General features: G+C 44.1%; 2 protein-coding genes across 7 annotated transcripts in view; both read left to right on the forward strand.

Moving 5' to 3' along the window:
• The window catches only part of DDC (dopa decarboxylase), a 99113-nt gene extending 88843 nt beyond the window's left edge, over positions 1 to 10270 (forward strand). For 2 of the 4 annotated variants that reach the window (XM_039462140.2, XM_074379691.1), the window contains exons 12-15: positions 1092 to 1190; positions 3599 to 3700; positions 7774 to 7992; positions 9864 to 10270. In XM_039462140.2, coding sequence (XP_039318074.1) covers positions 1092 to 1190; positions 3599 to 3700; positions 7774 to 7974 — 402 coding nt within the window. In that variant the 3' untranslated portion in view covers positions 7975 to 7992; positions 9864 to 10270. Of the gene's footprint in view, positions 1 to 1091; positions 1191 to 3598; positions 3701 to 7773; positions 7993 to 9380; positions 9428 to 9863 lie in introns of all 4 variants that reach the window. The other 2 variants (XR_005577297.2, XM_039462139.2) reach the window with 2 other exon arrangements.
• Positions 10271 to 15348: 5078 nt separating this feature from the next.
• FIGNL1 (fidgetin like 1) lies at positions 15349 to 20806 on the forward strand. Of its 3 annotated transcripts, none has more exons than XM_074379693.1 (4): positions 15349 to 15420; positions 17398 to 17506; positions 17612 to 17703; positions 18424 to 20806. In XM_074379693.1, the coding sequence occupies exon 4, from the start codon at positions 18434 to 18436 to the stop codon at positions 20456 to 20458; it is 2025 nt and encodes a 674-aa protein (XP_074235794.1). In that variant the 5' UTR covers positions 15349 to 15420; positions 17398 to 17506; positions 17612 to 17703; positions 18424 to 18433; the 3' UTR covers positions 20459 to 20806. The 3 variants fall into 3 exon arrangements, with proteins under 3 accessions (XP_074235794.1, XP_074235793.1, XP_039318029.2); XM_074379692.1 differs by having other exon boundaries at positions 17632 to 17703; XM_039462095.2 differs by lacking the exon at positions 17612 to 17703.
• Positions 20807 to 24399: the final 3593 nt, after the last annotated feature.

Here is a 24399-nt window from a genome sequence, read left to right on the forward strand (position 1 = left end):
CACCACCACACCAACCTGATTTTTATATTTTTAGTAGAGACGGGGTTTCACTATGTTGGTCAGGCTGATCTCGAACTCCTGACCTCAGGTAATCCACCTGCCTCGGCCTCCCAAAGTGCTGGGGTTGCAGGAGTAAGCCACCGCACCTGGCCTCCATCCACACTTTAAAAACCGCCTGTGAGCCCTCCTACTGAGAGCAGTGCAGGATTCAGGACTCCGGCTGAGCAACCCCGCCCGCAGATGGCCCGGCTGCGCCTGGGTGTTGCGCCTGGCTGCACTGTGTCACCCAGGCCCAGCGGGGAGCTGGCTCAGCTCTCCTCAGCGTCCGCTTTGTAGCTCAAATAGAATATGACTGTTAAAATGACCACACAGTGCTGCTATGCTCACTTCCCAGCAGCCCCCTCGTCCGGGTCCTCTCCTGCTCACCTCGCCACATCTCCGTCCCTCCGAGTGTGTGGGGGCCAGTCAGCTGACGAGGTCTCGGGGAAAGAGGGGAAGGAGTAGGAAAGCTTCTGGAGCACCAGTACGCAGACACACGTTGTGTTTTCTGATGAGGGGTCTGGGGGCACTCCATGGTGATCAGTGGGACCAAAAGGGGACCAGTATTGCTCTAGAAAACGGTACCAGAACAACCAGGGCCGAAACGGCAGATGATAGTGGGTTCTGGGTCCCTCCTTCCTCGTAGGCAAGAGATCAATGAAAATCACTCCCCTGGCCCCACTGGATGGTGTGCTCGCAGGGGGCAGGGCCATGTTTCCTAACCTGTTTGTTCACCATGGAACCCCAGAGCTTAGCCCAGGGTCTGGCCCTGCTGTGATGTCCACAAACATCTTTTGAGTGAAAACAGTGAACACCGCGGGCTCCCATGTCAGCAGTCCCTGTCGGTGCTCCTCTCTCTCGGAGAGTTGCAAAGAAAGCCCCTGCCCACACCACCATGGGCCTTGCTATCCAAGACCAGCCATGGTAGAGGGAGCAGAGTGGCCACCAGGGAATCGGCTACCTCCAAGAGAAATGGGTGAGCCAGTGAGCCGAAAAGGAAGCTGGCTTTTAGTATCTTCCTCACTGATGCTCCGTTTCGTCTTTCATTTCAGCACTGGCAGATACCCCTGGGCCGAAGATTTCGCTCTTTGAAAATGTGGTTCGTATTTAGGATGTATGGGGTCAAAGGACTGCAGGCTTATATCCGCAAGGTGACTTTGTTTTTATTATTTATCTGGGTAAAACTGCAGAGGTCTTTTGGGACTTTAGAAATAAACTAAAAAAAAATTTTTTTTTTTTTGAGATGGAGTTTTGCTCTTGTTGCCCAGGCTGGAGTGCAATGGCTCCATCTCAGCTCACTGCAACCTCTGCCTCCCAGGTTCAAGCAATCCTCCTGCCTCAGTCTCCTGAGTAGCTGGGATTACAGGCACACACCACCATGCCCAGCTAATTTTTGTATTTTAAGTTGAGATGGGGTTTCACCATGTTGGTCAGGCTGGTCTCGAACTTCCTGACCTCAGGTGATCCACCTGCCTCGGCCTCCCAAAGTGCTGGTTATACAGACCTGAGACGCTGTGCCTGGCCTTCAAACGTCTTAATAAGCAGACACACGGCAAGGGAACCAGACTGTAGTTTGGGTTGTCGAGGTTATTTATAAGATCTATTAAGTCACTTTTGTTGAGATTGCAGGGTATCAGGTCCAGGAAGATGGTCAAAGTAGAAACACCACATAGGTTGTGTTTAGCTACATCTAGCCAAGAATGAAGTTCATTGAACAATGGCAATCATGAGAACATAATGAATGTGTTTCTGTTCCCCCAAATTGCCAGAATAAGATAGATATTCCCTAGGCCAGTGGTTCTCAGATATGCTTCAGAGCAGCAGTGCTGGCCTGCGGAGGGGCCCAGTGACTTCTGTTTTAACAAGTAAACCAGACACCTTCGCTATGCACTAAAATTTGAGAAGCCTTCATCAGCTCCAAGCCCGTCTCCCCTGCATTTAAAAAAAAACAACAATTGAGGAAACTGAGGCCTGAATATGAGGCAGAAACTGGCCAAAGCCACCCGTTTAGCCAGCTGCAGAAGGCCAGCTGCTGTTCTGCTGGCTCCCTCCCATCCTGTTGTCCTTCCTAAGCTGTGGCCTCATCTTGATGGACAGACGTCCCCAGGCTTCATGGGAACAAGCGCACCTGCGATATTCAGCCTTAGTGCTGGTGACAGTCCTTCATTTTAAGTCCTGTTGCCGCTTCACAACCAGCTGCACAGGGGCAGGCGTCCCCAGCAGCCTCCTCTGTGGCACAGCATATAAAAAGGCGCATCCATTTGCAAGCTTTAGTGGAATGCCTAGGACATGCCACGAACTGTCTACCTCCCAAAGCTTTGGTGAGGACAGTTTCAGGAGCTGCCGAGCACTATGAGGACCTGTTTAGGGGTGAGGACTGGGAAAGGAGTAGGTATATGAATTCATGAGTAGGAAAGACCCCTCTCCCCATTTGAGATGAATTCAGCTTTTGGTAGGAAAGCAGGCCAACAAATGAGGGGTTTATCTCCCCACAATAACAACATCTTTAAGCTCAGGACAACTAGTTGTGATCATGCTGTCTTCTGTTTAAAACACACCCCACTTCTTTCGGAAGGGGGACCCAAGCCTGCCTTAGGAGCAGAGTCCAGCAGTGCTCAAAGCCTGTCTCCGTGGGCGGGAACCGACTTTGGGATCGCCCATGAGGCCTAGGTCTTTGGTGCCCTCTGGTGGCATGATGAGGAACCGCTCGTATGACAGGTGTTTTGGTCCCAGCCACCCGGGCCGGCGATGGCGCAGCTTCCTCCCCAGCACCTGCAGCGTGGGGGCCATGCTGGATGCAGGGGCTTAGAATGAGCAAGGTACGGGCCTACGCCACAGAGGGCTCCTTCTCCTAGGGTCACATGCTATCTGAATAGCTTCTGAGTTCCATAACTATCTGGAAGTGAAATAAGGTTGGTGTATTCAATGACCATTTCTGAATGTGACAGAGCCATTTCTGAATGTGACAGAGCGGACAGGATGCCCAGTTCTGGGTGGCAGATGCCAAGGAAGAGCAAGAGCCATGGCAGCCATCAGGCTGCCTTAGAATCCCAGCTCAGCCAAGGTCTCCAGGTGCACCTTGGGCATGCGGCTTGCCCTCTCCCAGCCTGTTTTCTTATCTGCAAAATGGGGATACTCAGCATATCCTCTGTATTTTTGGCCGTCCTGAGGATGTTGCAGAGGTGGGCACTGGCACCACAAGCACAGAGGAGCAACGCAATGGGTGTTAGCCATTGTCTCTTCCAGAATGTTCCAATACCCCCTCACGGTATTTAGTTTGACATGATAAAAGATGGTCTGGGTGGAATAAGAATAGTCTCATGAACAGAAGAAAATGATGGTCGATGTTCCCCTGAAGACACTGGACCTTTGCTCATGGTAGGGAATGAGTTTCTCAGCCTTCCTGGGAACAGCTGATCAGTGGACAGCACAAGCATTTGAGAATTGCCAAGAGAGTCTAAATGAATTACAGATGTGCAGTCTAATAAGGTTTCCTAGGTGGTTACATTCTGAATTAAGTGGCCATGAGAAAAACAGATTTTCCTTTTCCTCTTTCAAGCACGTCCAGCTGTCCCATGAGTTTGAGTCACTGGTGCGCCAGGATCCCCGCTTTGAAATCTGTGCGGAAGTCACTCTGGGGCTTGTCTGCTTTCGGCTCAAGGTTTGTCTACATCTAGTCCATTCTTTTTCATTTTCTGTGAATGTGACAGAGGGGAAAGTGTCATTCATTACCTCCATGCTAAAAAACCGGCACTGACTCTCCAGAGATGGCAGAGCAACGCCTACATTTTCAGCCCACCGCACGGCTCTGCTTCCACGTATGGCGGCTGTTCCTGCTTCCTCAAGCCTGCCCTGAGACTTCTCACGTACACAGCTCACTGGCCCTATCATCCTTACCATTTTTCCATCCCCCAAGGCTCCATCTCACACCTCTGCCACTGGCCCTCCCTGGAGGACAGTGGCCGGTCCATAGCCTCACTCATCTGAAAGTCCTCTGTGGATCAACAGCATCAGTGTCTTCAGCCTTGCCTGGGAACTCCTTAGAAAAGCCAGTCTTGAGCCCCTCCCCAGAGCTGCTGGCTCTGCACCTCGACAAGATGCCCACACAGGAGTCTGTTTCACACTGTGCTGTGGTGTGCCGTTATTTTGTCGCCTGATGCTGTGTGTTCACCAGGTGAGGTCAGGCTGGCCTGCGGGGGTTGGGGCATAAGCCATCTCTGCTGAGAGTCATGACACAGTTCTCAAAAAGGCTGTAAGATGCTCTGCACACATGCCCCTTGGTAATCTCCCTTGTGTACGTGAAGCCAGGTGAGACCTAATGCTCTGTATGGTTTTTGAAGGCGCGTTTAATTCACAATCATTTCAAGCCTCTGCAGGAGGCTTCCTTGTTCAAATTAAAGAACAGCACTCAGCAGAAGGAGCAGGCTGGGCTCAGTGTCATTGTCAAGGGGCTGCCCATCAGTGTGTGGCACTGCCACTCCACCTACCATGTCCAGTTGCCTCACCTCACTCTTGGAGCTCTGAGGCAGGGAGGAGCTGAGGCCGTGGGAAAGCCTGCAGGCAGCAGAGCTGGAGTGGAGACTTGAGCTCTTGAAAGAGCACAAAGTGATGAGACCTGGGGGTGCCCAGAGGACTGGAGGGCGAGACACGCTCTGGGTGTCTGTGCGAGAAGCCTCGGTCCATCTGTGTCTAGGATGTGGCCAGTCTACCAACCTTGGTGTTGACACTGTGCTTATTAGACTCATCTGCCGTCAAGTAGCTGTTTTCATTCTTGTTTTCGCTGACAGTTTTCTTGTAGCACTTTTTAAAAATAAACTTTTAATGGTTCTATTGAGATATAATTCACTTTGTTCACTTAAAGTCTACAGTTGGGCTGGGCGTGGTGGTTCTCGCCTATAATTTCACCACTTTGGGAGGCTGAGGAGGGCGGATCACTTGAGGTCAGGAGTTTGAGAAGAGCCTGACCAACATGATGAAACCTCGTCTCTTTCTCTCTTTTTTTTAAACACTGACCACTCCCCCGCTATTTATTTATTTATCTTAAATTTATTTTTAAATTTTTTTACTCATCTCTACTACAAATACAAAAATTAGTCAGGAGTGGTGGCACATACCTGTAATCCCAGCTCCTCAGGAGGCTGAGGCAGGAGAATCACTTGAATCTCAGAGGTGGAGGCTGCAGTGAGCTGAGATTGCCCATTGCACTCCAGTCTGGGTGACAGAGCAAGACTCTGTTGCAAAAAAAGAAAGTCTACATTTGAGTGTTTTTAGTGTTATCTACAGAGTTGCACAGCCATCATCACAATCTAATTCTAGAAAATTTTCATCCCCCAAAAAGAAACCCCACAACCAGTTGTTGAGAAACATTAAGTTTCCTCTGCCTCCATGGCTCCCCTGTGGAGGATACCTTTTAGTTTGTAATTAGATGTTGGCAGGTAACAGCTGCCTACCTGGTATATTCCTGAGTTATGTGTCTATGTAGAACATATGTGTATTAATTAGACTCACCAGTCAAAGAGCAAATAGATAGGTGGATGAATCTCGGCTTGGGGCCTCCAATCTGGAGAGCTGTCAGCCCCGCCGGCTCTCAGGCTGTTGGTCCCCAGAATAGATCCACTCTGCTGAGCTATCTGGGTGTCTGTCTCTCAGTGCCTTCAGCTGCCTGGGTGGGAGTCTCCTGACGGAGCTGGTTCTCCGTACGCAGTCACTCCACATTCCCTGTCCTTAGGGCCACTAATCTGTTTTCTGTCTCTGCAGGGTTGTCTACTCTAGACATCTGTATGAATGAAATCATACAACATATTGCCTTTTAGGACTGTCTTCTTTTACTTAGCATAATGTTGTCAAGGTTATGGCTTTTATTTTATTTGCATAATTTACGGATGCCACCAAACCCATCTGTGTATGGTTTCCATCCATTCTTCTCGCATGCCGTGTAGTGAGCCCTCTCGTGCAAGAAGCCCAGGCATCGTTCAGCTGACAAATGTTTCCTTTTGTAAAACTTCGCTTGTGCCTCCAGTCTAGAAATCCACTTTCTGGAGGAAGCACATTAGTCAAACAAATGTGGCTCACTTTTCTGCCTCCACGTCTGCCATCTTGGCCTTACTCTCTCCTTGTCTAATCTTCTCCAATCTGAATTTCAGGTCCTCTCATGCTGAATGCTTCAAATACAAAAATTAGGAGTGGTGGCACACGCCTGTAATCCCAGCCCCTAGGGACGCTGAGAAAGGAGAATCACTTGAACCTGGGAGGTGGAGGTTGCAGTGAGCTGAGACCATGCCAGTGCTCTTGTTTTGCCACAGCGAAAACGAGAATGAAGACAACTGCTTGGCTGTTTTCACATCTTGTGTGCCATGTGGCTCTTTATTAAACCAGACGTGGCATTGTATGGCGTCATGGTCTTTCTCCCTGCATCCCCGTCTCCGCCAGTCCTTCCTCGGCCTCCATCTGTGCCTGCTCGGCCTACTTTGCTCCTTGTCATTGTCCCACCTCTGCTAGGCTTCCTGCCTCTCCTTCATGGAAGTGCTGCCCTGTCCCGTCTGTTTGGAAATGGCAAGCACATTTTCCTTAAATAATTCGCTTCCATTTTCTGCACTCCATACATTTCAGATGTTTGCTCTCATGCTGAGTCTTTTTGGTAAAATTCCATTCCCTTGGTACCATAGTTTCTTTTCTTATCTGGCCTCATCCTTGAACCCTGATCCAGATTTGCCCAGACCATGTGTTCACCCACGGTTTCCAAATTTCCTCTGGCCCATCACGGTCTACCTGGGTACAACTGGAGCAGGGCGCTCAGGCCCACAGCTAGAGGCCAGGGGATTTGTGCAGGTCTATGGTCAGGCACCAGCATCCAGCAGGTGCTCGTCTGAGGTGGTTCCATGCGGTGGACAGAACTCTCCACTTCCCACTCATCGTCCCTGCTTCCCCACTCTGAAGACAGGGCCACACAGTACAGTCCTGCAAAGTTCGGGCGACTAGCATGCACTGTCCCACATTCAGCTCCTTCTACTTAAGACTCCATGGCTTAGAAGATGTGGAGTCTTCTCACTGCCTACAAATGGAAGAAGGAGAGAGGAGCAAAGGGGCATGGAGGTGAAGGCTCAGGAGAATGGCTGCTATGGAAGCAGGACCCAGGCGGGACAGCAAGGGCTTCCCATTGGCTGATTGACACCAGGCTTCCATCTCTGGTGTAGTGGGAGGGGTGGGGCCTCTGCCCTACCCCAGGTTGGCGGGCTGTGCTCATCTGGAGAGTCACCAATGGTCCCTGGGTCCTGTAATTCGTGGATATTCTTCTCAGATTCTAGCACTAGCTTGACTATTATGCTTTGTTTTCTAGGTTGTTGAGACTCTTCTATGTTTCTGTGAGACTTTAGAGGCTCCTCCCCTGGTGCCATCAGAAATCCCAGTTCTGCTGATTAAGCTTGTATATTTATAGATGTCATATCTAGGGATCTTTACTTTCCTTAAAACAAACTTGGACCACGGAAAGGTCATCTTTTGATGGCATATTAGAATATGGAGAAATTGTATTGTGGGGAGAAGATGGATGCAGTCTTTTAGGGCGTGTTGCTATTATTTTGTTGAATTTTGTAACATCATAAATGCAGGGGGAATGGTTAGTCAGCTTCTCCGTGACGTATGGCAGGGTGGCCAAGCACTGGCCTTCCTACATGACTGGTTGATTTTTGAGTCCTCAGAGACCTGAGCACAGTTCCTCTCTTTCAATCCCTCCAGGGTTCCAACAAAGTGAATGAAGCTCTTCTGCAAAGAATAAACAGTGCCAAAAAAATCCACTTGGTTCCATGTCACCTCAGGGACAAGTTTGTCCTGCGCTTTGCCATCTGCTCTCGCACCGTGGAATCTGCCCACGTGCAGGTGGCCTGGGAGCACATCAAAGAGATGGCGGCGAACGTGCTGCAAGCAGAGAGGAAGTAGAAGCGAAGCCAGCTGCAGGTAGGCCGCCCCGGGCTCATTTTCTGCCTGTGTCCTTGTCCCACGGCAAGAGTGTCCTGGAGTGCAGACCCAGCTGCAGGCCTAGCCCGGCCACTCAATGCTGCCATACTGCACTTCCTCCACCTTCAAATAAGGAAGAGAAAACCATCTTTATTCTGCAGAAGTAGAAGGAATGATACATTGTAATAATTCTTTTAAAACTTAGAATTTTTTTACTTGTTATTCTCTTACATCAATCTCTATAATATCCCTTCAGATTTTTTCAAACAGCGTTTGTTGAGATAACCTACGATCGTAATAAGCTTATATAAGAAACCGGTGACCTTTAGAGAACGAATGAAAGCAATAAAAAGGGAATTTATTGCGACTCATGGTTTGCCGTCCAAATTCTTGATGGTTTAAAGAAAGGATATGTTTTGACTACCAGGCTTCTTCCAGTTGTGAGGGGTTTATCTTTCACGGTTAAACCCTGCAGACAGCATGCAGTTAATTTGTAAAAACAAACACAAAACAAAGCATACGTTTTAACCCAAACACAGTGTTGGCAACATGGAGGGTGTTTAAGATTGCGTCTGTGGGAACCCAGACAACCTTAGAAGCGTCTTCATTAGGTTATCTTAAGAATGTCATCCCACTGGAGTATGTCTACTTTTTTCTGTCTTTTTTTTTTTTTTTTTTTGTCTTTGTGTCCCATTTGGTAGATGAATCTGTGACCCCTCCTTAGCACCTGCTTCTCTTTCTCTCTCCCCCTCTTCCTTTCACAATTTTCCACTCATTATAACCCACGGGGGATTTAGAATCTGTGTGTCACTTAATGCATTTCCTAATTGCCTACGACTTTATCTTCTTTGATGTTGATTTTCATTGTGAATAGCTGAAAAACTATAGTGCTCAACAAATCATAGGTTGAAATCATGTTTTGTGTATATGAGAGACTGGTCCATGGCTCCTGAAAGGTGAGGCCAAAGAGCTACCTTCTCAGTCAAAACGGGCCCTGTTCAATGGTCCTTTTCCTGGTACAACCAAGGCCTACCCCCACTTGTAAGCTGAGAGAGACCTGAGGTCTGAGGAAGAACTCCTGACCCAGAGCAACTCCAAAGTGATATGTCGTGCATCTCTGGAAGGTAGTGGGGAGAGGCCTATATGTTGGTTATTCCATTGCTCTCAGCATAAGTCTATGTGAGGGGAGGGAAAGTACCGCTGTAAGAGCTATACAGAACAAATCCCTATCAGGCAAATGCTACTGACTCACATCTCTGCAACCCCATGTTCACATCTATCTCATAAGCATGGATCATATCAGGATCTTATTGGCATATGCCCAGAAGAACATATGTGGAGAGTGTAGCTCTGAAAATTTATCTGAAACAAAGTTGTGTTTCTGATAGGAGTCACAGTTCCTCTGGAATCATTATATTTGCTGTAGATTCAAAAGGTAAAAATGAAATTTATTTTTTTTAAAAAATACATGATACAGTAGTAAATTTTAATGCATGTATGTTGTTTTGGACAGATTGATTAGAACAATAAAAATCTTAATACCTTGATTTTACTTGTACTTCTTTGAGGTAATTACATCATATTCATGTGGTTCTAGTTCTGAGAGAAGGCAAGAACTATTGTTATTTTACAGAGGGTAGAAAATTAGGCAGAGATTCTAGTTGAAACTCATATAATTTTCATCAGAGAAGGCCAGATTGGCAGTAAAAATTTGTTTATTTAAGTTCAGACTCTCTGGCACTGCACCGTTATCTCTGTTTCATTGGAGAAATGATATATTCCTTCTTCATATTTAAATAAGAAGTCCATACCATCCTTATTCTTACTTGTTTTAATGTAGTCATATGTTCATGCTATTTTTTTCCCTGTAGGAATCAAAGTTGAAGGGAGATATATCTGAAAACTGGAATAAGAAGGAAATAAATATCATCCTGGCTTTGTGGAAGCAAGTCTGTCTGTGGCTTCCTGTGTCTTTCTCCAGAGTTATCCAGAGGGTTGTGATTTTTGTCTGCTTAGTGTCTCATCAACAAAGAAATATTATTTGCTATATAAAAAGTCAATCTTAGTAGCTATAGCTTTTATTCATTATTTCACTGTGATTTTTGTTGAGTAAAACATTATAGATTGTCATGTTCTTACAGCCATCAGAAGTGGCAGGAAAGCATCACTGATATGTTTTCCAAGGCAATCTATGTTCTTGCAACTTGAAATTCTATCTGTGGTCTTTAAATTGTCTTTTGTCATGTGGCTAAATGCTTAATAAACAATTCAAGTGAAATGCTAATTGTGTCAGATGATCATCTTGTTTTATGTTGTGTCAAATTTATTCTTGTGATACAGACATTCCCTCCAAAGTAGACAAAGATACTGCATCCTTGGGATGTATTTAAACTGCATTCATTTATTCAACAAATGTTCCTTGAGTGTCTCATTTATGTCAGGCACTGTTCTGGATACATTAAAAATACACAAGTTTTACTTGGAGATAACTTCATCTGTGGAAATAAAATGAGAACCAAGAGACAACCAGGAGCAGTGAGATCGAGGTCTCTGCTGCGATGGGAAGGACTCTGTGGCTTTCTGGGCCTTGATTTTCTGGTGTGACCAGTCTGTCCTATAGTATCATGATTGATAAGGAACTGAGGAGTGCTTCTGTAAATACATAAATTCCAACAAGGATGTGGTATCTGCTCAATCTCACTTTAAGTTCGCTGTGTGTATTGGGAACCATTTTGCTTTTAGAAACACGTGTTTTAATCCCAAGATTAGTTCTCGTCCTTTGAAGACCATAAAACTATCAAAGGCACCCTCAGAAAGGGTCCATGGGTTATTACTAAGTATATTTGAATTTCAAAGACCTCCGATATCTATGTGAACATAAGCGAATGATATGATCTGTTGTTCAGAAATCTGGAAATATGTCAGATGGTAAGTAGTTCCCCATCTAATTTGGCCAGGTCATTTGTGCTCTACCCAACAGCAAACAAGACCTCACCTCCACCATGATGTGGGGACCCAGGCTGTGTTTTCAGGGCCCACCAGGGGCCACCCTTGTTAGGACCAGTAGAGCATGGTGCACTCAGCTTCTTGAGTTAAGGCTGGGATGTCTAAATTTTATAAGCTTCTTTTTCAGCCCTTGAGTTAAGATTGCTGCAAGGGCTCCAATGGGAGCCACTAATATCATTGATACCAGCTCTCTGCTTTTGTGGGCTCATCCAACCCCATCCACAAATATACTTTGGAAAGATGGCTGAGACCTGATTGGAGGGAGGAGACTGGATGGCAGGGGCAACGGGGATGCTGTACAGAAGCAGGGTAGGAGGCCAGCAAGTGACTGAAGATGTCCTCCCTCTGAACTGGCTGGATCCTTTTGATGGAGAGTCTAAGACCTCAGCTTAGACAGAGACACAACAGAGAGAAAAGCTTGTCTGATTTCTTGCTCATTTCTAGATAACTCATGGCAGTTCACCCCACCTCTTGACTTCTGAATAAAGTGGTTCTCAGATCCAAATCCCCTGCCCTAGAAACAGGAAGAAGGACTTCCTTTATTACCCATTTATAGAATGGAGGCTACTGGATTCATGAATCATGAATAAAAGCCAATTTGATCTGTAAATTTGTCATAACTTTGTCTTTTGACACAGGGAGAACACCCCTCCCCCCCGCCATCAGCTCTGTTTATGACAGTGATGCCAGAGGTAGCCTCTTCACATTCCTTTATGATTCATTCAGTGTAGCCAATGAAAATTGTGCACTTGGTTCCCCCTGGGCCCACACATCTTACACCTCTGCTGGCAGGCTGGAACACCACCAGCCCGTCAATCCTGGTTCTTTTATCTTCCTTACCACTGAGACAGGGAGCCGAGAGGTTTGGAAGTCAGTGGGAATCCACATACAGGGAATCCCACAGAGAAAGAACTGGATTCAGATTGGGCTGTTTTCCCTCTGAGCTTTGTCCTGTCGGCTTTCTTATCTCCTCAACCCCAAATGCCTCCCACACCCACTGATACACACATCTCCAGAATGTAATTCTCCTTGCTGACAGGGAGGCACATTATTTAGGGCCATATTATCCCCTCTGCTCAAAAACAAATGAGCTCACTGAAGTGTACACTGGCATTTATCCGGGACCATGTTTATAAAATTCATGAATATGGAAATGAGCAGCCATCTCCCAGAATCCCTCCCATCAAGAGAACTGGCACTGCTTGCTGTAGGTGAAAACCTTTCCCTCAAAGGCTCAACAACTTCTACCCAGAAGAAGAAATCACAGCATATTCTTTCTCCTATGTGCACATGCACGTGTGCACAAACACACACACACACACACGCACAGTATATACCACCAGTCTGTGGTCTTGGAAGCAAAGTTTAGTGATTGAATAGCTCAAGCACTAAACTCTTCCATATTATGCTAATGCATTACGATACTATCCTAATATGTCTTATTTGTCAAAGATGGAAAAGTCTTGATATGGCATAAGGGTTTGAATCCCAGTAAGAGTATTAACGGTAACAACAAAAATAACTTAACAACACGGTTTCTGTTGAATGTCTGCCACATGCCAGCGACTGCTTTGATAATTTAATAATTATATCTTATGTTTATTATAATCCTTATAATGGCTTCATGGGTAAGAGAAGTTTATTCCTGTTTTACACCTGATGGGGAGACTTCAGAGAGAGTACAGAAGTGAGTTACACTTTTGCCAACCAGGCCAGAAGATGAAAACCACTGGATTGGGAAATGCTTTTGTAACAAAAGTACAACGTGAAGTGGCTAGTATTACTTGTTGGAAGAAAGTTAACTTTGGCAAGCACAAATATAATTCAGTATTTGAGCAATACTTTTAGGAGGGTAAAGAAGTGGTTTATGTGATTTCTCCAAAATGCCATCACGAAAATTTTGATGATGAGAATCATCAAAAATAGCTAATTACCTGTCTTAGCCTGTCTAGAGCTGCTATAACAAAGTACCATACGCTGGGTGGCTCATAAACAACATACATTTATTTCTCACAGTCCTGGAGGCTGGAAGTCAGAGTGCCAGCATGATTGAATTCTGGTGAGGGCTCTGTTCCAGGTTGCCATCCTTTCTTTGCATCCTTAGGTGGTGGAAAGAGGGCTAATAAGTTCTCTGGGTCTTATTTTATTATTTTATTTTATTTTTTATTTTTTGGAGACAGAGTCTTGCTGTATCCCCCAGGCCGGAGTGCAGTGGTACAATCTCATCTCACTGCAACCTCCATTTTGCAGGTTCAAGTGATTCTCAGGCCTCAGCCTCCCAAGTAGCTGGGATTACAGGTGCCCGCCACCACACCTGGCTAATTTTTGTATTTTTAGTAGAGACAGGGTTTCGCCATGTTGGCCAGGCTGGTCTTTAACTTCTGGCTTCAGGTGATCTGCCTGCCTTGGCCTCCCAAAGTGTTGGGATTACAGGTGTGAGCCACCATGCCCGGCCTCTGGAGCAGCTTTACAAGGGTACTTGCCAATCTTATCCATGAAGACTCAGCTCTCATGACCTAATCACTTCGCAAAGGCCCCACCCCTTAAAACCATCATATTGGGCTTAGGATTTCAGCATACAAATTTTGGGGGGGGAGGGCATAAATTTTCCATCCCTAACATTACCCAAATAGTATCTATATGGCCATTTCTAAATACACATGTATTTAGAAATTTCTAAATAGCCGGTGAGCATACAACTGACTTGGCCTTGATATAACTGTTTTCATTTTACTTTCATTCTACATGACATACTTTGGGTAATTATAAAATAATTTAAAAATAGTTGATACATTATGGAATTAGAAAAAAAAGCATCTTCCCTGATTATCTAAGCCATGAAATGAATTAGGAGCTGTTGTTTTCAGCGCAACCTCTTCTATTTTTTAAATTACATTGTCCAATTCCTTTTTATTTTGTGAAGACTTCAAAAACCTTAAAAAGATCTCAAATTGTACCTTGCGTTTCTTTAAATGTTGTATTTAAACAACATGTGCTGCTAGTTGCTAGTCATTTTCTCTATCCCCTGCACCAGACCCTCTCTTTCTCAGAAAAGGATATTCAGGAGACCCGGCTAGTCAAGGAGATACAAGAGGAAGGTTAGGAGGCTTTCTGGGAAACATTTTCTTTTTCCAGAGAGAAGTGTTCAGAGGGAAAAGGTCCTTTCTCAGTTTGGCTCCATCTTTCTATTTTGAATTGGGTCGTGTGAAGCTACCTAGCCTGGACTGTGAGGGCATCTCTCGACAATGAGGTGACAAGCCTGGGTAGGAAAACCCACAGGTGAGAAGGTGGCTGAATGGAGAGATGGTCCTTCATGACTGAGTCACCAGGCCCACATTTCCCGCCAACCTCCAGACTTCTTGTTCTGTGATGTGACATCATTATTTACTGCGGAGGCCACTGTGAGGGGCTGCTCTGTTAACTTGTGTCTGAAAACCCAATTCACTAAATTAAAATCCAGCACTCTTCTTTTGAAACCTGGCTCCAGAACAAAATGGAAGGTAATGATGGAGTGCTTTTCAAAATTTCATGGAGGTGCCCCTACACTGCAGAGAGCTGTCTAAAGGATGCAAGTGTTGGCTGAGGGGAGATCTGAGCTGCCGGGTTCAGAGAATAGGTGTCCTCCCTCTTATTTTATCTTAAACATGCATGTCATTTTGCATGCTACTCTGTGTGGTTCTTTCAGCCAGGGAACACTGCTGAGCACCCGCTCACGTGCTGAGTGGCATGCAAACTGCAGGGTGCGAGGGTGGGAGGTGACACGTGCTGGGCCCGGATTCAAGCGGGGGCACAGCCTCAGGCCTCGTCCGGCTAGGGTGGCTTGGAGTAACGGCATCTGAACCGCGGACCGAAGCGGATCCGCCCCTCTCCCGCCGCCCGCTCCCCGCCCGCAGCACAGAGGGCGCGCGGCGGGCTGTCCCGGGTGGGCGCAGGGGATCCACGCTCGCTCGCCTGGGCGGACGCAGAGGAGCCGCGCGGTCCTCTCCCAGGTGAGCTGCAGCTCACTCTCCCGTGGACTGCCGGTGAGCCGCGCTCTGCGGGAATCCTTGGACTCTTCATTCCATTTCCATCGCCTCCTTGTATTTTTTGAAAGGACTTTTAAACATGAAGCGTCTGCACAAGGGAACGCAGACAACTGACCACTTGACGTGCACCACCGCGGCCGGACTGCGGGCAGGGCTCCTTCGGCGGAGGGTCTGCAGTAAGCGCTTAGTAAAACACCGCAGGTCGGAGCCGCGGCCCAGGAGGCGGAGCTCGGGCCCATGGACCACGCCCACGGCCCCGCCCCGCGCGCCGCACGCCCGCAACACGCACGCACGCACGCACGCACGCACGGCGCGAGCCCGATGGCGTCAGCAGCGCGCAGGCGCACGTCGGTCCCCGCGCTTTTCGGAGGCAGACGGCGTCCGCCAGCGGCCGCAGGTAGGACGCGGTGACGGGAGGTGGGGCGGGGGCCGTGCTGACCCTTGTGGAGCGTCAGGGTTGGGCGCGGGCGCGAGGCGGGCGGGTGCCTCTGGAATGTTGAGGGGTCGCGCGGCGGGGGCTTCGTGGGCGGCCGCGGGCGGCGGGAGTCAGACCGGGGCTGTGCTCTCGGCACCCCTGTCCCCTTCTGCTTCTGGGTTCGGGGAGGGTGGCTTCCCCGCCAGCCCAGAACCAGACACCAGACTCAGCTGTGATCAGGAGGGAGGGTCCCGGCGTGGACGGCGGCATTGACCGGGGCCGGCGGGGCCCTGGGCGCCCGCAGCGAGGGGTCCGTCCGCTCTCCCGGGGCCGGCTCTTAACCTCTGTGATGAGAAGGACGGGCTCCTACCTTGGAGGGGTCCCTGTGAGGCATCGGAGGCAGCGCTCTTTTCTGGAGTGTTTTCTAAGTGCTGAGATCTGTGTCGAGTGCTTTGCAGAATTAAAAGACCTTGTCAGCTCTGTGAGATTGCTGCGCTGCTTTTAGAGGTGAAAACCGGCAGAAAGACATCAGGGGATTTTCCTGCAGTCACTGCTGGCAGATGATAGAGCCAGGAGCTGAACGCAGGCAGCCTGGCTCCAGACCCTGCGCTCTGAACTCCTGTTTTGCATCAAGAACAGAGTCCTATGAAAGGCCTGCGCGGTGCTTGGTACTGAGTAGGCACTCTGTCAGTGTTTCAGTAGCTGTTATTCTAAATGACAGTGTATTCTAGGTACTAAGACAGTGTAAATGTAATGGAAAACAATTCCTCCCTGCAGAAGCCAGCTATATAGGAAGAGAGTTAATCACATTATTAAAATAATCAGAACATTGGCAAAATAAAGAAGATTGAAATGCAGTTCGTATGACAATGCTAATTAATCGTACTTTTTAGATCTAGGAAAGGCCATGAAGGTTAAATTGACTTGAAAATGGTAAGCAAGACAATGGTTGTGTCACTGATCAGTGATGGCCAGTTTTTGGTTATTCCTATTTGCTATTTAAATGATTGAACTGAAAAGAAGTAAGACTTGGAAGATGAATATGGAAGGAAAAGGTGAAGGTGGAAAGAAGGGGGTTTATTCTGAACACAGTGACTAGAACTCTGAGGTATTGTAGAAATCCCAGGGTAACAGATGATAAAGTGGAATGAAGCCATGGAGAGGAAGAGAATGATAATACTAATTGTGAAACTTTGTGTCAAGTGTTTTCCAAGTTACCTTTCTTTCAGTTTCTCATTTCCAGTATTGTATACATGAGTTTAAAAGTCAAAATGGTATACTGAAAAGAGGGATGAACTCCTTGACAGGGGAGGTCAGATCTAGTTTTGACTCTAGCTTATCTAGCTTTACAGCTTTCAATAAATTATCGTGTCTTTAATTTAAAGCTCTGGATCTTAAGTTTTTAAACAAAGATTTATGAACACCTACTTACAATGTGACAAATTATTTGTAAGGCATGGGAGATAAATGCTGTATTAAACATAGCTGTTGTACGAAAATAGCCTATTGCTTATTAAGCTGTACTTACAAGTAATTTGGAAGGCAAATTTTCAAATACTTGAGCCTAAAAAGTAGGGTTTCTTAGTTTTTACTTGATTGAAATACTGGTAGGAAACTAAGAAAAGTTTTAATACAATTTTCTTGTGGATATTTTTAAGTCAATTCAATCTATTTAGCAATGAGATAGAGCAACAGTTGTGTTTCAGTGTAACAGTGTGAAGAAGGTTATGTGAATAACTTGACAGAAGAAATCTAAAGTAAAATCATTTTACCAGAAGGTTAGGTTGTTCTCCTATTTACTGTAACAGTTTCATTTTTTAATGCTTATGTGAAATTAGGAAACCGAGAGATATTCTAGGGCATTTTGTTTTGGGTGCTTATTCATGAATAAGTTATTAAAACCATTTCAACATGCCATAGTTCAAACTTGTGATCCAGGCTGTTCAATCTGTGACCTAGGATAGCAGCATCAAGAAGCATTGTGTACATGAAGAAGTGCACAGTACCTGGAGTGAAACTGCTTGTGTTCGATTTCTGGTACCATTCGTAACTGGCTGTGTGATCTCAAGTAAGTTCTTTAACTCTCTCAGCCTCAGTTTCTACATTTGTGTGATAGGGATAAAGATAGTTTTCAGATTATTTTCATTTTCATTACTTGATTTGATTCTCCCAGTGGTTCCTCTCACTTTGCAGATAAGAAAACTGAATAACCAGCTGGGTGCAGTGTGGCTCACGCCTGTATTCCCAGCACTTTGAGAGGCCAAGGTGAGTGGATTACCTGAGGTCAGGAGTTTGAGACCAGCCTGACCAACATGGTGAAACCCTGTCTCTACTGAAAATACAAAACTTAGCTGGGTGTGGTGGTGGATGCCTTTAATCCCAGCTACTTGGGAGGCTGGGGCAGGAGAATCACTTGAACCCAGGAGGCAGAGGTTGCAGTGAGCCAGGATAGCACTACTGCCCTCCAGATTGGGTGAGACTCCATCTCAACAACAATAAAAAAGAAAACTGAAGACCCTTCAGTGGTAATAAAAGGCTCACTTAAGCTTATTCACCTAGTTTCTTTTACAGATCAGAGTTAAACCTCTTGTTTGTTTTGTTTTGCTTTATGTGTCTATAGTTCCATTGTTCTTTAATATTGCTTTTCTTTTTCTGATCAATTTTAAATCCTTTTCATCTAAACCTTATGAATGCTTTCCCTATTCACAGGTAAAATTGTTATATAACTAAAACAATTTTACTTATAAAAATTATTATTTAATGAAGTCTTTAATTTTCCAGACTTCATATTGATAGGTCTTGAACACTTGAGATCTATGGTTAGCTAGATATTTCTCTCATAACCTGTCCTTATAAATCTACTTTATAAATAAAAAGTCCGGTGTACCTTCCTTCAGATTAGCAGAGATGTTAAAACTATTTTTAAAGTATTACATCTTTGTTTTCTTCATACTGATTAATTTTCGTTTTTGTTGTTTGTTATAGAACCTCTAAAATGCAGACCTCCAGCTCTAGATCTGTGCACCTGAGTGAATGGCAGAAGAATTACTTTGCAATTACATCTGGCATATGTGCAGGACAGAAGGCAGATGCATACCGTGCACAGATATTACGCATTCAGTATGCATGGGCAAACTCTGAGATCTCCCAGGTCTGTGCTACCAAACTGTTCAAAAACTATGCAGAGAAATATTCTGCAATTATTGATTCTGACAATGTTGAATCTGGCTTGAATAATTATGCAGAAAACATTTTGACTTTGGCAGGGTCTCAACAAACAGATAGTGACAAGTGGCAGTCTGGATTGTCAATAAATAATGTTTTCAAAATGAGTAGTGTACAGAAGATGATGCAAGCTGGCAAAAAATTCAGAGACTCTTTGTTGGAACCTGCTCATGCATCAGTGGTAATCCATAAGGAGGCCACTGTCTTTGGTCTTCCTAAATTTAGTGTTTGTGGTAGTTCTCAAGAGAGTGACCAACTGCCTAACTCAGCTCATGATCGAGATAGGACCCAAGACTTCCCAGAGAGCAATCCTTTGAAACTCCTTCAGAGTGCCCAGCCACCTATGGTGACTAACACTGCTAAGACTTGTCCTGCATTCTCAGCACCTGTAGGTGAGTCAGCCACTGCAAAATTCCATGCCACACCATTGTTTGGAAATGTCAAAAAGGAAAATCCCAGCTCTCCAAAAGAAAACATAGGACTTAATATGTTCTTATCTAATCAGTCTTGTTTTCCTGCTGCTTCTGAAAATCTGCAAAGAAAGTCTTTTTATGGTTCTAGTACCATTGATGCACTTTCCAATCCATTACTGAATAAGGCTTATAGTAAAACAGAAGATAATGGCCCAAAGGAGGATAGCAGCCTGCCTATTTTTAAAACTGCAAAAGAACAATTGTGGGTAGATCAGCAGAAAAAGTACCACCAACCTCAGCGTGCATCAGGGTCTTCATATGGTGGTGTAAAAAAGTCTCTAGGAGCTAGTAGATCCCGAGGAATACTTGGAAAGTTTGTTCCTCCTATACCTAAGCAAGATGGGGGAGAGCAGAATGGAGGAATGCAGTATAAGCCTTTTGGGGCAGGACCTACAGAACCAGCACATCCAGTCGATGAGCGTCTGAAGAACTTGGAGCCAAAGATGATTGAACTTATTATGAATGAGATTATGGATCATGGACCTCCAGTAAATTGGGAAGATATTGCAGGGGTAGAATTTGCTAAAGCCACCATAAAGGAAATAGTCGTGTGGCCCATGTTGAGGCCAGACATCTTTACTGGTTTAAGGGGACCCCCTAAAGGAATTTTGCTGTTTGGTCCTCCTGGGACTGGTAAAACTCTAATTGGCAAGTGCATTGCTAGTCAGTCTGGGGCAACATTCTTTAGCATCTCTGCTTCATCCTTAACTTCTAAATGGGTAGGCGAGGGGGAGAAGATGGTCCGTGCATTGTTTGCTGTTGCAAGGTGTCAGCAACCAGCTGTGATATTTATTGATGAAATTGATTCCCTGTTATCTCAACGGGGAGATGGTGAGCATGAATCTTCTAGAAGGATTAAAACAGAATTTTTAGTTCAATTAGATGGGGCGACAACATCTTCTGAAGATCGTATCCTAGTGGTGGGAGCAACAAATCGGCCGCAAGAAATTGATGAGGCTGCCCGAAGAAGATTGGTGAAAAGGCTTTATATTCCCCTCCCAGAAGCTTCAGCCAGGAAACAGATAGTAATTAATCTCATGTCCAAAGAGCAGTGTTGCCTCAGTGAAGAAGAAATTGAACAGATTGTACAGCTGTCTGATGGGTTTTCAGGAGCAGACATGACACAGCTTTGCAGAGAGGCTTCTCTTGGTCCTATTCGCAGTTTACAAACGGCTGACATTGCTACCATAACACCAGATCAAGTTCGGCCAATAGCTTATATTGATTTTGAAAATGCTTTTAGAACTGTGCGACCTAGTGTTTCTCCAAAAGATTTAGAGCTTTACGAAAACTGGAACAAAACTTTTGGTTGTGGAAAGTAAATGGGATACTTGGAATTAAAAGAGGGCATCTCTGTAGTACAGTCTTTTTTATTTTTTAGCATAGAAAGCTGGGGATGTGTTAATTTTTTTTTTTTTTTTTTTTTTTTTTAGAAAATATTCTGAATTCTGTACTTCAAATAATAGCTCAGATTTTACAACTAATTGACAGCATATGTTAATGTAAGTTTGGCTTTCCATTTATTACCTGATGTGTAAGCCTGTCTAAACAAAGTGAGAATGAACTTTTGTTTCTAAGAAGTCTTTCTCTAGAAGTTATATAACATGCAAAGTGAGCTCAAATTAATTTCTTTAGTTGAAGATTACGTATAAAGTTATATCTGATTAATACCCGTCTTTTATTGAAGAGTGTTCTTTCCGATGGCCACGTAATTGTTCATGTTGGCTAGTATGATGGTTTACATTTGGAACAGAGCATTGCTTAGTGTTATTTCAGCAGATTGAAGATCTCACTAAAAGCTAAAGTGCCAGTTTTTACTTTATTCTGCCAATTTGTTAACCTCTTACGGTTTTTCATTTTTATCAGGACTAACATTTTCAGAAATAGCAAGGTATGATCTAGTATTACAGATATATTCACAGAACTGAAGGTGTAATTAAGGGTGTTGGTTATTTTCAGGGAAGTGTGTGATACTTAACATTAATGTTTTGTTTGACACTGCAGCCTATAATACTGCTTTCTTTCAAAAATAAGTGTTTGCAGATTTTTATACCAGACCCATTGTGTTTTTTGAAACGTGCATTATAGAAACGTGAGAAAATAGAGATAAGTAAAGAATAAAAATGACTGTTATCCTACCACTTTGCGGGACACTCTATTAACATTTAAGCATAGATTCTTCTAGAGGTTTTGTTTTATACAGCAGTAGGATTGTGTAATGTATTGTCTTTTGTAGCCTGCTCTCTAAAGCGTATCTTCACTTTCCATGTAAACATAAATGTCCTGTTATGATTGCCTAGGATTCCATGGATGGACTATAACTGAGTCATCTGGTAGAGGGCATATAGGGCAGAACGTTAGGTTGTTCATCTTTTGTTTATTATAAAGGAACTATGTGGGATGCCATTTAGTGATTTTTTTAAAAATGTGTATAAATTTCTTGAGTAATTATTGGATTTAAGAATATGCACTTTTGGAAGCTTTTGGCTTGCATTCTAAATTGTTCTCTTGAAAAGTAGTTCCTGTAAAACTCCATCTGCGCTGAATCAGAGGGACTATACTGTGGCAGCGTTGGGCAGTAGGCAATTTCGTTATTTATTGGCATTCTTTTTGCATTTATTAAAAAAACTGAAGGTAAAGCAATGAACGACACAGACAAATATCCTTGGTCTCATGGAGGTTACATTTAAGTTGGAATGTTTTCTCTTGTGAACAGTGCAACTTCAAATGTCCAATCAAAACACTTTAGTTGCTGAATTGAGACAGTTTGTGTATATGTGTAGTTTAAATTTTTTCTTGGTTTGCGTTCTGTTTTTATGTTAAAGGATTGTTGTTGCAATTTTTAGTTGTTCCCTTTGTAATGTGTGGTTGTCTTTCATTAGAATTTGTTTTATGTTTTGTTTTGTTTTTGAGACAGAGCCTTGCTGTGTTGTCTAGGCCCGAGTGCAGTGATGCGATCTTGGCTCACTGCAACCTTTGCCCTCTGGGTTCCAGTGATTCTTGCGCCTCAGCCTCCTGTGTAGCTGAGACCACAGCTGTACACCACCACACCTGGCTAATTTTTGTATTTTTAGTAGAGATGGGGTTTCGCCATGTTGCTTAGGCTGGTCTCGAACTCCTGGCCTCAAACTTGATCTACCTACCTCAGCCCCCTGAAGTGCTGGGATTACAGGTGTGAGCCACCACACCTGGTGTTTTTATTTGAATTTAGATGTTAAACTTCTTGTCTTTAGTTCTTAGTTATATCTTGTAACATCTTAAAACATTTCACAATATTCATTACTGTCTTTGTCCCTTTCTACTTCTATATAAACAGCACTATAACCTTGGGTTTTTTGGTATCGATGTCAAGGAATTCTTTAGTTTTTCTTTCCTGGTATTTAATTGTATATCAGTCCTGCCCTCTTGGGCCTTACAATTACTGTGGCTATTTAGATTTATCAGCCTTTGCCCTCTAGGGTTAAGGTTCTGTTTAGCTCTGTAATTTGCCCTTAATATTTATGGTCAGTTTTTTCCAGTTACGTCTTCTGCCATCTCTGATTTTAAGCTCCCTTGATCACCAACCACAGGGCCACTTCTTTCTATGGAGTTTAGAAAGTGTGACAAGGAGAGAAAGTCCAGTTGGTTTAGCTCAGCTTGGATTAGGCAGAGCCCATGTTACACATGCTCAAGAAATGACCCCTCTTGAATTAAAGTCTACTCTGTTAAATAAGAATCTAAACCTGAAAGGAATAGTCAGGATATTTTAAAGCTGGAAAGAAAATTTGAGTTAGGGGGTCAACTGTTGTTTCTATGTTATACCACAGAAAAGCGTTCTTTGTCTCAGCACTGTGATTTTGAGTCTTCCTGATGTAGTTGGGCGGGAAGCTTACTACAAGTTTTAAGATTTCTTATTCTCGCCAAATATGATTGTCTTGATTGAATATAATGTTGGATTAAATTCTCTCAAGTGTGGCACTGCACTGTCTTTAGGCATTGTTTCAGAAACATGAATGCTAGCCGGATATTTAATGTCTTTAAAAATTACATTTCCTTAGTAGAAATACACGTTTACCAAACATTTCACTTGGTTGTGATATTAATGCTAACAGTTTGACAGGAGTATGGATGAGTATGGTGATTTATTCTAATTTATAATTTGAGGCCTTCTTAAATCTTTTTGACATCTAATAATTTATGATCCTTTTGATATGTATTCATTCTGTGGTGAATTTCTAATTTTTCTGAAATTTTAACTCATTTTCTCAATTCTAAAATAGCAAGTCTGCTTTTAATATTGACAGCTGGTCTTGGTAGAGTCATAGTCTAAAGATCACGGGCCGTGGAGCCAAATAGACCTGTTCAATTCTGGCTGTCATTTACTGGTGACTGTTGGTGACTTAATTATTCAGTTTCAGTTTTAAAGTGAGAGTAGTTTATATTTGTCTGTCGGAGAGTGAGGATTAAATGTAAAATACAGATGTAAAAGGCCTGGTTCGTGGTTTGTGATTGTGCACCTTCTCTGAATCTGCCTTGATTTTGCTCCTGTTGCTGTGAAGGATCTTTTCAACTTTTTCGGGTGATTGTCCTAGCTCATTCTGCTTAGTGTTTGTGGGATTTGTATCATATTATTAGAGATCATATGCCATCTATCTTGTTTTGTGGAAAAATTCTAATTCCAAAGAAACATCTCTTAGTTATGTTCTCTCTTTCTACACTTCAGAACTTTTTAATAGGTCTGTCCTGGGTTATTATTTTTCTGTATTCCTGCTTATATGTTATTTATTGGTCTCCATTGTTACTCTCCAGTGTTTTTTAAAGGGATACTTTACAACCCACCTTTAGGGATCTGATTAAAAGAAAAGATTCTATCTAAGTCCATGGCAAAAGGACAGGTCAAATAAAGATAACATCTTTTAACTTCCTTCTTATATTCCAAGTTCTTGACCTCAGTTCAGGAGTTGGTATTGAGGGAGAATCTGGAGCAGATTTTTTTTCCTTCTTCTTTTTTCTTCCCTCCCCATTGTCCTGGAGCACATTTTAAACACTTTGAGCAGGTGGGGCCATCTTGAAGGTTTGCCCCAGCAGCCTCGGTGAATGGAGGGAGTCTTGGGAGAAAAAATGAGATGTAGTCACCACTTTTAACTCTTGCCCTTAAAAAGATCCTTTTACAACACAGTTTACAATAGAAGGAGCATTAAAATGGGCATTAGAAAACTGCCGGTGATTCTAACCTTAGACAGTCTGCGTGAACTCCCTAAGATCTGTGTTTTATTTATTTATT

The sequence above is a fragment of the Saimiri boliviensis genome, chromosome 10, assembly GCF_048565385.1.
Source record: "Saimiri boliviensis isolate mSaiBol1 chromosome 10, mSaiBol1.pri, whole genome shotgun sequence".
Lineage (NCBI taxonomy): Eukaryota > Metazoa > Chordata > Mammalia > Primates > Cebidae > Saimiri > Saimiri boliviensis.